Source organism: Sorex fumeus, unplaced genomic scaffold, assembly GCF_029834395.1.
Source record: "Sorex fumeus unplaced genomic scaffold, SorFum_2.1 ptg000064l, whole genome shotgun sequence".
Lineage (NCBI taxonomy): Eukaryota > Metazoa > Chordata > Mammalia > Eulipotyphla > Soricidae > Sorex > Sorex fumeus.
In genome coordinates this window covers 4,849,031-4,863,035 of record NW_026606121.1, presented here as the reverse complement: position 1 = coordinate 4,863,035, position 14,005 = coordinate 4,849,031, and the positions used below count along the sequence as shown (strand labels likewise).

At 51.0% G+C, this 14,005-nt stretch overlaps 1 protein-coding gene across 3 annotated transcripts in view; it reads right to left on the bottom strand.

The window, feature by feature from the left end:
• MAD1L1 (mitotic arrest deficient 1 like 1) overlaps positions 1-14,005 on the bottom strand; it is a 239,031-nt gene that overhangs the window by 161,061 nt on the left and 63,965 nt on the right. For all 3 annotated transcript variants that reach the window (XM_056128480.1, XM_056128479.1, XM_056128481.1), the window contains one exon: positions 677-763. In XM_056128480.1, coding sequence (XP_055984455.1) covers positions 677-763 — 87 coding nt within the window. The remainder of the gene's footprint in view (positions 1-676; positions 764-14,005) is intronic.

Sequence of the window (14,005 nt, the reverse complement as noted above, 5' to 3'; positions counted from 1 at the left end):
GCTGCAGACTCTGGGTAGCTGGTGTCAGGATACCAGCAGGGACAGGGCTGGAGACCCGGTGACAGAGGAAAAGCACCAACACCAGGGCCCATAGTTACCTGTTTTGGAAGTTTGGGTTTTCTTGGGGGGTGGAGCGGGGTGGCAGGGGGAGGTTGGGTACCATCCAGGGGTTACTCCCTGCTTTGCACTCAGGGATCACTCCTGGTGGGGCTCAGGAGACCATATGGAGTGCCTGGGACTGAACCCAGGTCGGTCACATGCAAGGCAAATGCCCTCCCCACTGTACTGCTGCTCCGGTCCAACTTTTGACCTCTTGCTGGTGAGGAAACATAAACTGTGGGTGAGATGTTTTCTATTACCTGCAGCCCCTATGTCGGGCACAAACATGCGAGCTCCTTTATCCCGGGGCACATGTTTCCACCCCACCAAGACTCCTGCCATTCACAGCCCACACAAATGGAAACACTCCCAGATCCACAGATCACTAGGGAAACTGCGGGTACTTATTTGTTCTGCTGCCTGGCGAGTCTCACTGCCAGGGAGCAGAAACACGGGGTAATTTGCTCCTCGGGCCCAGCTCCACTCACTCAAGCCAAGCAGACCCACCTGTAAGGCAGCTGACCCCCAAGCGGGGCTCCCACAGAGGCATTCCCAGAGGCGCCTGCTCGAGGCCTACCTGCTCGTGATGGAGCTGTTCTTGTCCTTCAGGCTCAGCTCTCGCTGCTGCAGCTCAACAATGAATCTGGACAGATCTTCTGGGGTCCTGTGGGATTAAAAACACACCCTCAGTGCCACTGTCCACTCACAGGGTAGCCACAACTGCAGGGACTTCCTTTGTTTATTCACCTGTAACAGGAGGGTCACTGCTAGTGCCAAGGGGCCAAGTTGCTCAGCACTCCGCCTCCTCCCCTACTCCCATGGCTCTCACACATCAGCAGGGGCCGTGGGGGCCACGCCACAGGGGCTGCTCCACAGCAGCACTCAGCGTGACTCACTGGTTGAAAGTGGCTTCCCACTTCTCTTTCACTGACGCAGAGACTGATACTCAAGACAGTAAAGACCAGCTCCACGCCCTCTCTGCGTCCAGCCCCATCACTCACTGCACACTCAGGAAGACAAAGGAGAAGGGACAGGCCCAGCCAGCAGAGCATCCCCTGCCCTGGCCACAGCATGGCCAAGCTGCTTGGCTCACAGAGGGGTGAGAGGTCAGGACGGGAGGACCACAGAGAAGGCAACGTGCCTCCAGCCTCACGTGCTCCTATTTAGGGGAGGAGAAAGCAACAGAGAGAGGTCCCCGTCCGCCTGGCAGCAAGCAGGCTCCCAAGCCCCCTGACAAAGAGTGCCAGCCAATGCCCTGAGGTCCCGGTGAACTTTAAGCACCTCCCTGGCCCTGAAGGCTCCCCCAGGAAGACGTCAGTAGGTTCCTGCAGGAAGCAAGTCCCCTCATGGAAACCTGCAGAACCCCTGTAGTATGCCCTTCCTGGCCACTTGAATCTGTCAGGCTTTTCTCCACCAGCTCGGGAATGGGAACCCTGAGCTTCCCTGAAAAAATGCTTCCTCCAAAGGCTGGTCATCTAGGAAGAACAATGCCCCCTCAAAAAAGGACTTCTAGGGCTGGAGTGATAGTACAGCGGGTAGGGCGTTTGCCTTGCATACGGCCAACCCGGGTTCAATTCCCAGCATCCCATATGGTCCCCTGAGCACCACCAGGAGTGATTCCTGAGTGCATGAGCCAGGAGGAACCCCTGTGCATCGCCAGGTGTGACCTGAAAAGAAAAAAAAAAAAGGACTTCTCTGTTGCGTCCTGGGCACTCCCGCCAAGACTTCCTGCCTGCCCCATCCCCTCAGCAGGCTGTTTCCTGAGCACTAGCAAAGTCTCTAATATTTTGTGAGGATGTGGCCCCAGTACACAAGGTGTGGCAAGGCCTGTAGCAGACATCCCTAGCCCAGCCCCACCCTAAATTAGGTTTGCTCTACAAGTCAGCAGTCGTGTGGAAAAGATGTCTGCCAGTAAAAGATGTTTTTGAGAGACTGCAAGCTGAGAGTGGCAAAAGAATGTGGCAGATATTGTCTCAGTCCTGAATGCCAGTTTCCATCTTTTTCCACGTTTCCTGGCCAGGGCGGGAGGGTGAGAGGGTCCGTGGGACTGGGATGAAGGAATGAGGATGGTCTGCAGGCGGTGTGTGAGCCACAGTGCTACTAATGCACAGATAGTAACAGCAATGCCCATCACAGACCAATACCAAGGAAATACCAAGGAAACCTTCCCAGACATTTTTCCTGAAACTTTTATTTTAGACCACAGCTGGTGGTGCTCAGCGGTCACTCCCCCAGGGTCAACTCCTCTGTGCCAGGCACCAAACCCAAGGTTCCTGCATGCAAAGTGTGATTTGAGTCATCCAAACCCTCAGCCCAGCCCTGCAGAAGTTTGTAAGAGATATTCCCGTTGTTGTTGCCTCATTCCACATTCCTGAGTCAAGGGGGCATGTGAACTGCCTCTGAACATCTGCCCCCCACCCCCCAAAAGCACTTGCATCCCTCACTCAGCTGCCCCTCCCCGGAGGCCCCCCACCAGGCTGCAGGCAGTACTGTTTGGGAGCAGTGGCTGGTGCTGCAGGAGATCCCCGCCCTGCGGGACATCACACCCAGACCTGAGTACTGGAAGGGCCAAGAGGGAGTCTGCAGTCCTGGGCTCTCGGGGAGAATGCTCCTGTCAATACAGAGGCTTCCCTCCCCAAGGCCTGCTGCCTACATTCTGCTCGCCTCCTGGGAGCACTCAGCAATGGGCACAGTCAGGAGCGGTCCACATCCATCTAGAGACAAATGAGCCCTGCGAAACTAGGAGCTGATGTAATACAGTAGAGAGCCGGGCTGCTGCTGGGCGAGGCTTTCTAATCTCCTTTGAAGCAAAGATAATTAGAAATGTAACAATTTAATAATGAGAGGGGAATTCGGAACAGTTCAAACGAGAGATAAATGAACGTAATAAGCTACCCGAAATGCCCTGTCCTGTGGCGGCTCGGGCAGTTGTGTCTCAGGGGCACCTGCCCAGCCAGCACACTCTCAGGCTGCGGCTCTGGGCTGCATTTCATAGCCTGGTGGAAATGCATCACACACACAAGGACAGAGCACCAGTACAGCGGGAAAGGTGCTGGCCTTGCATGAGACCTACCATCTCATAGGGTCCCCTGAGCCCACCAGTAGTGATTCCTGAGTGCAAAGCCAGGAGTAACACCTGAGCACCACCAGGTATGGCCCAGAAATCAAAAACAAAAAGAAACGCATCACATAGGCTGGATGAGACCCAGATGCACGGGACTTCTGAGCGCTTATCTAGACAAGGGTCTGGCTCCGTGTCTGAACATGCAAAGCAGGGCACTGGCGTTGCTGGATTCCCTTTCACCACTCTCCCCACAGGTACAGACCAGACAAGCAAAGCACGTGGCAACAAGCCTCAGCAGGGTCCTCCACGCCGCGTTCTTTCTGAGTCTAAACTGCTTTCCCAGAAAGAGTTCTGCTGTGGGGAGGAGGTGGACACTTGGTTGAGGCACACGGCCACTGAGAGCAGCGCCCAAATCAAACATTCCAGTCAACTTGCTTATAGCACACCGTGGGCCCAGATTCAAGGAGTGTCATCTCTGCCTGCAGTGAGAACCTGGAGCTACAGACTCCGTGTGACCATGGGACCAATTCCAGCCACCCACTGAGAGCCCACTCTGCTGGATCTCACCACAGGATCCCTGAGGGCGAGAGCACCTGGACCAGCCCCCAACATGGCTTCAGGCTAGCAAAATGCCACATCTTCTTTAGTTACACCAAGACTCAGCAGTCTTGGGGGCGGGATTGATAGGACAGCAGGGAGGGCACTGGCTTACACCGGTCAACACAAGTTTGATCCCTGACACCCAACATGGTCCCCCAAGACTGCCAGGAGTGATTCCTGAGTACAGAGCCAGGAATAAGCATTCTGAACATTGCTGGATGTGGCCAAAACACACATACACACACACACACAAACACACATGACTCAGAAGTCATGCCCAGCCTTTCTGGATCACTATTGGCTTCCACCTTCTCCTACAGCACCAAGCACCATTAGCTAGATGACACCCTCACCCACTTCACACAAGACAAGGTGAGGGGCTGTTGCGCAACTATACAAGTAGTCCGAAACACCTAGAATAATTTCGGCCCACTGAACTGGAGGGAGAGATGATTCTTACACTGAACTTTTATAACCACTGACAGCCTAAGAGAAAGACAGAACTTGAGGTGGCAAAAGAATCTCATGAAACAGCAGGGCAAGTCACTGAAAAGAATTCTCCATGCAATTCAGTACACCACCTTCTATACAAATAACACAGAAAGCATCCTCTGAGGTTCTCCATCAATTTGATGGACAAATATAAGGCTCTAGAATTAGATCTCATGACTCCCAAAAGTCAAGGTGGAACAGTTAACCTACAGATGTCATCAGAGAACGCCAGAAAGTGACACCTAAATTGAGTGACTTCTTTAACTACCAGGTAAGGGATGGTCACGAGACTTTCTGCGAATTCAATGTATAATCAAATGCCTCTGTCACAGTAATAGTATTATTATTATACCAGAAACCCAAGTGAAAACGCAGTGGCATGACTCTCTGTCACACAACATGCAGCTCACATGTTCCCCCACCGCACTCTGAAGCTTCTGTCTGGAAAGCAGAATCCGCTCCAACCCCCATGAGAGGTACCCCAGGCAGCGGTATCCTCCTTCAACAGCCTTGTGAGAGTATGAGCCACCAACTGCAGCGACGGAGCCCAAACCCAGACGACCAGGCTCCAGGTCTGCTCCTCACCTCCACACTGTGGACTGCAGAACTTCAAGAACAAAGAGTGCGCCAAATGCCATGCAGGCACTGAGCGTCAGTGAGTGCCTGCATGGCATTTGGCACACTCTGTGAGTGCCAAAGTCTAAAATGCAAAATCTATCTTGCTCTTTAATGATAATAACAAAGAAATTTAGATACATGTATCTAATATCTAACCTACTGGTTAGACCTTTAAATATAGATATGCACATACAGAAAAAAGCAGAACCAGAAAAATAGGTTATATCTACCTAGATTAGAAGCACATCTGTGTAGGGCTGGAGAGATAGAATAGAGGGTAGGGTAATTGCCTTGCTTGTGGCAGAACTGGGTTTGATCCTCAGCACCCCATATAGTCCCCCCAAGCCTGCCAGGAGTGATCCCTGAGCACAGAGCCAGGAGTATACCCTGAGCACTGCTAGGTGTGGCCCCAAAAATTAAAAATTAAAATACATCTGTGGTGATAAAAACTAGAAGAAATTGATTAAGATCAACCTAGAGTCCTTTTAGAATTACAGGATTCTGGGGCTGGTACAGATACAATATAGCAAGTGGCACTATAGCACCATCCTCCCATTGTTCATCAATTTGGCACCAGTAACATCTCCATTGTGAAACTTCTTGTTACTGTTTTTGGCATATCAAATACACCACGGGGAGCTTGCCAGGCTCTGCTGTGCAGGCGGGATACTCTCAAGAGCTTGCCACGCTCTCTGAGATGGACGGAGGAATCGAACCCGGATTGCCGCATACAAGGCAAATGCCCTATCCACTGTGCTATCACTCCAGAACACAATATAGCAGGTAGGCGGAAAATTCAGATTTGGTCCTGGGCATCTCACATGATCCCCTAAGCACCACCAGGAGTAGTTCCTAAGTGCAGGGCCAAGAGTAACCCCTGAGCATTGCCAGGTGTGGCCCCCTCCAAAAAGACAACTGCAGGATTCCTAATTCTTTTCAACTTTCTAAAAGCTTTACTAAGTTAGTTGCAAGAACTTGATTCAACTATTTTTTAACCATATTTTCTAGCAGTGAAAAGCAGGGGTTGGGGTGAGACTGTCACCTGTGGTAGGCTCATGACATAGCTGTGGGCTGCTCTGAAGAAGGGCCCCACCCAGCAGAGCCCAGAGGCCCCCGACCACTGAGGCACCTGGCACTGACTCTGCCCCAGCACAACAGGTGACATGCCACTGTGCGCTGACCGTGCACTTGGGCTCAGACCAAGCACAGGCAGGTTCAGAGGCACCTGGATAGAGTGCGGTGAAGTGCAGAGACCCCGAGTGACCCAGGCCTGCCTCTCAGACCTGGAAGAACACCTGGGCAAGGAGTCCAGGCGAAGTCTGAGTGGCGTTTCACGCAGTGCGGAGCACCCAAATCCTCACCTCCAAAAGCACCACTCACACATACCCCAGGAAGAGCCCGGAAGCAGCGCCCTAGAACACAGCTGATTCTGCTCCGAGTCACAGAGTATAGCACAACTTCAGGTCGCCAGGTACCAAGGAACTGAGTTGGCAGCATGTGTACATGGTCAGAGTGTAAGCAGAGAGAGTTGCTTGGCCGGAGAGAGAGCAGGGCTCAGGCCCTTGCCGGATATCCCGCCCACCCCAGCTCAAAAATCCAGCACCACATACGGTCCCAAGAACCAGCAGAGGTCAGTTCTGAGTACAGAGCCAGGACCAGACCCTAGGCACTGCCCGATAGTGCCCGCCCCCCAAATAAGTACATAAAAATAAAAACCAGAAAGAGTCCCCTGCGTGGACCCTAGAGCACCTCCTGGTTCGTGCTAAGGCTGATGCTGCACGTGGCATGACAAGGCTCTCACGGTGAGAAACGATGTCTCACATGCAGAAACAGAAATAAAGACTAAAACCAAGCGAGGCCCCCACCAGAGAACGCTACCCCGTGAAATGCTGCCCAGGGAAAGGCCAAGCGATGTGGTTCAAGATCCAAGGAAGCAACGAGGAGACAGGGGCCCTCCAGGACGAGGCCAGTAAAGCAGGACGAGGCCAGGACGGGCGGGAGGAGGCGAGCACCTGGGAAAGGAAGCCCCGGAACTGGGGAATGGGGAGTGCTAGAGCTACGCCGCTCACCTACCATGTGTCCTGAGCAAGGGCAGAGGAGAGTTCTCCAGGAGCTGTAGGAGCAGGAAGGATTATTAAACCATTGAGGCCTTTATCACACACCAAAGACCAGAGGCCAAAGTGCCTCCAGCCGGCAGGAAGAGTGTTTATTTCTCAGAAGCCTCTGACCTGCTGTGTGGTTAAAGCTGCTCAGAGATGCTCTCCAAGGGTGCTCTGGGGATTAGCTAAATGCTTGTAACGAGGAGGAGTCGTGCCAAGCATCATTACAGCCTAAAAATAACACAGAAGCACTCCGACAGAAGATCAATCTGTTCTAGAACTTCCGCTCCACAAACTCAAAAGTGGAAGGTATTCAGAAGGGCTGGGATCCACCACCCTGAGCTGACAGGGAAGTGACAGTTCCAACTGCAGCCCAAGCTGCGACATCTGCAGTTTCAAACTCCGGTTTCAGCTGCGGAGTCTTTCAACCCTAACTGGTGGGGCTTAAAGGGGAAAAAAGTCTTTTTGTTCGATCTGCAGCTGAATTTTGACTCAAACTCAGCTGTGTGTGCAGAAAAGTGGAAGCTTGGGGGAGTCGCGCCACTGGTTTATTTTCAAAGTGAAAACTGTTCAGTCCCAGCAGCAGCTATTTTGAGACCTTAATAGTAGATGCCACAACTCCTTCTGATGCCCAAAGTACCCATTTCAATGGGTCTCTAAGACATGAGATCCAGAAAACTCCAATTTTTAAGATGAATGAAATAGCAACAAGCACAAAACTAATTAACAAACAAGAAACCTCCAGCTTTCTTCCAGGAGCTATTTTCTCAAAGGCCAAACAGAAGCCAACAGTGCCAGCTCTACAGTCTGGAGGGCTTCCGCATGAGGAAGGGGCACAGCCCAGGTCAAGTGGGCCTCTCTCTGGGTTCGTTTCTGTGTAGACAGAACCAGGAGTAGAACCAGAACAGAATAGCAGCATCTAACTCAGCACCCAAACCTAAAAGGATGGGAGCAGGCTCCAGACTGCAAGTCTGAAGGGGCAACAGGTCCCCGGATAAGGCGGCCCAGCCGCGGGATGGGGAGCCACGGGGGCACAGTCCACAAGCACTGAGAGCCTGGGAGGGAGAGAATGGGAAGAAAGAGGCAGGACCCACAACCAGAGGCAAAGCCAAGCTCCTGAGGACTCCCAGGGGCCTTAGTCCCTCTTACCAGCCAAAACCAGCCAGCACATCTTGGTCACATGTGGGCAGTGGCCATTTTGTCTCGGGATCTTTAGAGCTGCTCACTGTCCACTCTTTCCCTCGAAAGACAGAGGGCTGCAGGCCCAGCCACTTTCTGCCATTCTGTCCACCCAGCCCCAGACATGCCTCCACCGGCACATTGGGACCAGCAGACTGACTCACTCGGGATCGGTGGTGGCTCCCTGTGGGCAGCAATCCTTACTCCCCCCAGGCAGCACCACAATCACTGGGAGGAGGCAGGACGCAAGTACCTAGGGAGCACAGGTCCACGCACCCACAAGCCCCATTTTCTCTGGGACACAGCCAGCCCTTCCTTCCCCTAGCTCACCCATGTGTCACCCCTCACCCCTCTCCTGGTCACCACTCCCTTCCCTTCCACATTTCCTCCAGCAATACTCCTTGAAAAGGCTATTTCTAGTGGTGTCTCCATTCCCAGCACCTGCCCCAGTCAGGACTCAGCTCCTGATCACCAAGATCCTGCGGCACCAACTCCTGGCTGCCCTCCGCTTTCTCCTTCACCCCCACCTGCCATCAGCCCTGAGGGGAGACCTCTCCTCCTAGACTCCAAACCATGTAGCTGCAGCTTCACATATACTCTCAGTGCAGATCCCAAATTCAAGCCTGTCCAACATCTGAACACAGCAGGTCCTGGCCAGTCCCACGCCCAGCTCCTTCCTCCCCCATCTTTAGGAACTTGCACGGCTAGTCAGTCAGCAACCCAGGGCAAAAACCATGACTCTCTCACCCTTGAGCGAACCTTTTCAGAGCTCACTCCCAAACAAGTCCAAACTGTCCACTGTGGCTGGTGTGTCCCAAGAGACCACACCAGGAACTCACAATCAGTCCCTCGTACTTCCTACTTGCCCTCTGAGGCCTGCTTGCATCCAGCATGCACACTGGCGACATTAGAGCAAATGCCTCCAGAGTCAGGAGCTCTCTGAAAACTGCCACCACAGTGCCAGGTCAAAGCCCGGGGCTCCCAGCGCTCACAACCCCCAGAGGCCTGCAGCACCCCTAACTCCCACTCAGGAGGGGGCTCCCAGATACTGCCCTCGCTCTCCACTACTCAAACGGGCCTTGAACTATCATTTGGGTCTGCCTCCACATTCCTATTTAAGATTGTGCCCCTCTCCCCCACCAAACTCTCTCCATTCTGGCTTGTGTGTGCCACTCTGCCCTGTGAATTTGTTTGTTCACCTTCTCTTAAAATGAAAGCTCCCAGACTGTTTTAGTTCTTTTTTCCCACTAATCATGAATCTAAACTTGTATAACAGCAGACTTCTGATTAAAAAGTCATGCACGGTTACACCACTAACAAACACGGGACAAGACAATAAAAGAAAGACATCCTATGTACATAGGTCAAAACATCCATCCTACCAAAATTGAATAAAAGGTTATATCCCAATCAAAATTTCAAAGATGCTTATTAAGAACATAGAAAAAAATTATATATACGCATACTAATATTATAGGAAACTCAAAGGACATAGGGTAATTCTGAGAAAGAAGAAAAATGGCATTGTCAAGCTACCTTACTTTATACTACCGAGATAGACATTTACATTGCATGGTGCTGGAATAAAACAGACATAAGGACCAATGTAATAAAACTGAAAGACCAGAAATTTACGAAATGTTAAAAAAGCCCACACACATCAAATTTAATTTATGGCAAAGGATCTAAGATAATACTATGGATCAAGGATAGTGTCTTCAACAAATGGTGCTGGACAGCCTGAGGCAAAGGAACAAAAAGGACCCTCAAGTCTGATGTGCAAAAACTGAAAAACTATTCAAGACCTAGAATAAAGACTTGAAACATGAATTACACAGAAGAGAATATGACTGAAACACCCAGCAACATCAGGGCAAGAGACGCTCTGCATACTCAATCCCAAAGAAAATAAAAGTGAAAACCAAGAACTGGGTATATATTCAATTGAAAAGCTTCTATACAGCTAAAGCAAATCTAAATAGAACTAAAATACTGCCAACTAGGGGGAAAAGATGCTTGCACACTATATATCTGACAAAGGTTAGTATCCAAGGTACATAAAGAACTCACAAAATTTAATTCCCAAATAAAATGAAATTTAAAAGTGGGCAGAACATCTGGGCAACACTTCTCCAAAGAGATCTTAGAGAAAGATGGCTGTAAGTACATGGAAAGATCCTCATCCTCACTGATCATCAGACAAACGTGAACGGAGACTTCCTCAGACTGCTGACAACAAAAGCAACCGCCACAGGGGCTCCAGGGGTTTCAGGGTGTGGGAGATGAGGAACTCTGAGCACTGCCATGGGAATGGAAGTTGGCACCGCTCTGGCTAATGCTGTGGAGATTGCCAGAGAAGCTGCAGGCTTCCCCTGTGATGCTCAGTCCCTGCGGGGTATCTCTCTGAAGATGACAAACTCACTCACACAGAAAGCAATGTCCACCCAGAGCGCACTGCGACAGGCGGGAACGCCGCACACGCGAGCAGTGTCCTGGCTGTGACAGGAGTGTCTCGCTCCCCACACTGCTCCTCTGCTCCCCACCCTGCTGCAGCTCTGACCCGGACACAGTCTGTGGTCTTTCTGCCAGGGCATGGCCTCCCACTTCAGCTGAATGAAGTCCGGACCTCACCCAGCTGTCCGCAAGTCAGCAACCAGGCTCAACTGCTTCAGGGAAAGAAATTACATAGGTCCCCAGACACATGTAAATAAAATGAAGAAATTCCAAATGTACAGTTGCTGCCTTCAAATTCTTTCTCCCAGCTCCGGAAGGATTAAAAGGACTTCAAAGCAGCGAGGGTTCCAATTAAGCCAGTGCGACCACCCCAGGGATGCTAGAATATTCCTCTGATTAACAAGAAGCGCTCTTTGAACTGTTTGAGCTAAAAAAAGCTCTCAGAACCTTTCAAACAAATGCCATAATTTTCTCTCCCTGTTCCCCTACTCTTTGGAAAAGTTGATCCTTTGAATGCTTTAAACATTTAAAAAGGTGGCTAGATAATAGCCTCAAACACAACTTCAGCCAAGAGCTCATGACAGGGGAAGCAAAGAAAAGACTTAGGATACAACTGGACACAAGTCAACACGTCTTCTGGGGTAAGGCAGCCATGAGGGCATGACCACGAAAAAGCGCCCCCCGAGAGCCTGGACTAGGAGAAAGGTCTGGGAAAATGTCACTGGCCTCACAGAAGCAAAGGGGCCCTTGCCCGCTTCACATGTCAAACATGGGGCGCAGGGGGTGCAGCAATGATGACTGCGAGCAAACTCCAACACGGTCACTTCCCTTCAGAGAGCACTTTTCCAGGAAGCGGTCCAGGTGCGGGAGACTGTGCTGAGCTGACAGGCAGACAGTGCCCACATTTTACCAAAGCAAGACCAGGGTGATACAAGCTGGTGTCAGAATGTGAAGCTGCCCTCAGAGGGCCAGCGGCACCCCAGTTCCACAAGGGAGAATATCTGCAAGAAGTCAGTGATGTGTGACGCCCCCAGGGAGCAGGTAAATAGCAAGTGAGCACAAGCTTGAAGGTAAAATCCAGACTCTCCCCATCTCCAGAGACTTGGGGTGCCTATGATGGTTTCTGACTCTGGCTCCCAACCAAGTCTTTTCCCTTCAAGAATCCAAAGCACTGCTCGAACAAATTTAGCACTCTCTACCTCGCCCAGCCCACCTGGACCACCTACCAGGATTTCTTTCAGCAGAGAGGGGGTAGATTGCAGAGCAAAGAACCGTGAACTAAAATCCAGTCAGCAGGTTTCTAGGGAAACAATCAAAGGCAGTGTGGGAACAAAAAGCTGTTCAGATGTAGAAGCTTGGAGAAGAGAGCCTTCATTAGGAAAATACTCCCTGGACCTGCTAAGCAACACAGGGAGAAAAGGTCTCAGAACTCTGAGGAAGCAAAAGGTTTGTCTGCAGTGCTGGGGGGCCCCAGCCAGCTGTGTGGCCCTGGTGAGGTGATCTCACCTGTCTGAACCTGCCTGTCCACCCTTGAATGGCAGGAAGGGGCTGGGCATATACTTCTGACTCTGTTTCCCAAAAAAGTGCCTCCACCCCATGAACCTATTCCTTGTGATGCTTAAACAATGTGAGCCAGACTGAATGGGATTCCCCGAGGCAGAAGTCTGGGGGTGGGGTGATGAAGGGGGCGGGCCCAATACGGAGCCAGCCCTAGGGAAGAAGCAGACAGCAGACGCAACCCCAGTGCTATGACATGCTGATATGGGCTGGAGAGCAGAGAAGGGAGGGCTCCATTTCAGAAAAAGATGAGCACTAATGTCCAAGTGTTAACTCAGCTGTTCCTCCCAGAAGCAAAACGACAATGGGGAGAGGACCAGGGCCCACACATGGCTCATCACAACAGTTCACAGGAAGGACGACTTACCCCAGCACTCTTCGACTCCGACAGGCAGATGAAATCAGATTCTATCCCCTGCATTACAGCTGCCAGACCAAAGACTGGAATGCAGGCAGGTGCCCGCCCACAGCACAGCTGTGCAAGGGTAAAGAACACTCACTCTAGTCCCTGGCGTTTTAAACGAGGGTCACTGTGGGTAGTGAAATATGTGGCAAAGTGAAAGGCTGCTCCATGCTCAAGGCCACTCTCCACAGGCTCGAATGAGCCTTGCTTATGAGAGAACCTGCAGAAAATCCCAGGTATGCAGGACCCGTGACTGCATACTCCCTTGGACCTGCTGAGCAAAACAGGGAGAAAAGGTCTAAGAACTCCAAGGAAGCAAAAGGCCTGTCTGCAGTCCTGGGGACCCCAGCCAGCTGTGTGGCGCTGGTGAGGTGAGACCCCCCAAGCTGGCTCGGAATGGGACTGGGCCTCCTCCTTACAGCTCCCCAGTTTTCCAGTAGCTTGGCAGTCACACCCACAAACTGCCCTCTGTGCCATGTAATCTCAACAACGGCCAAGATCCAGACACTATGAAATACAGCTCCCGGAAAAGAGTGACACAAAATGTCCTGGAGAGGATAGCTGCAAATGCAGTCACGTGACATCTTATACTCTAGCCCACTGAGTACCAAAAGTAGCACACATGTGTTTGAATTGAACATACATGCTTGTAATTTCTTATACAAGGGCTTAAATGGCTCCAGGATGAAATACAACAATCCTCACACACTTTCCTCTTACGGTGGTGGGAAAGTACATGATGGTGGGATTGGTGTTTGAATATTATCTGTAATGAACTATTGTGAACAACTTTATAAAAATAAAAAATTTTTTTTAAAGTGAAAGGCTGTTGAATGCAGAATAAAAAAAAATCAAACATGTCAAGAATCTGAGGTGTTTCTGGCAATGCAGCCTGCGTTGTATTTCTCAGGTGAAAAGCAGTTGTGAGTGGAAAAGTTTACACTGCCCTGCTCCAGAGTGGAATCTCTTAAAAACAAAGGCCTTTCCAGTGATGTGATAAAATAAGTGTTCTCTCTTCTTTTCTGACTTAGGTTTGACTACTTTACAGAAGTTGGTATTTGTGAAATGAAATTAAGAATGGAATCCCACAGCCATCAAGCTCTGCTTTGTTGATGAGGAAAAGCAGTATCTAGAACCTAGGCTGGAGTGATAGCACAGCGGTAGGGCATTTGCCAGGTCGGCCCAGGTTTGATTCCTTTGCCCCTCTCGGAGAGCCCGGCAAGCTACCGAGAGTATCTAGCCCGCACGGCAAGGCCTAGCAAGCTCCCTGTGACGTATTCGATATGCCAAACACAGTAACAAGAAGTCTCACAATGGAGACGTTACTGGTGCCCGCTGGAGCAAATTGATGAACAACGGGAGGACAGTGCTACAGACAGTGCTACAGAACCTAGGCTGCTCTTCACTTGGACTCAGGCTCTCCTCCCATTCAGTAAGCAC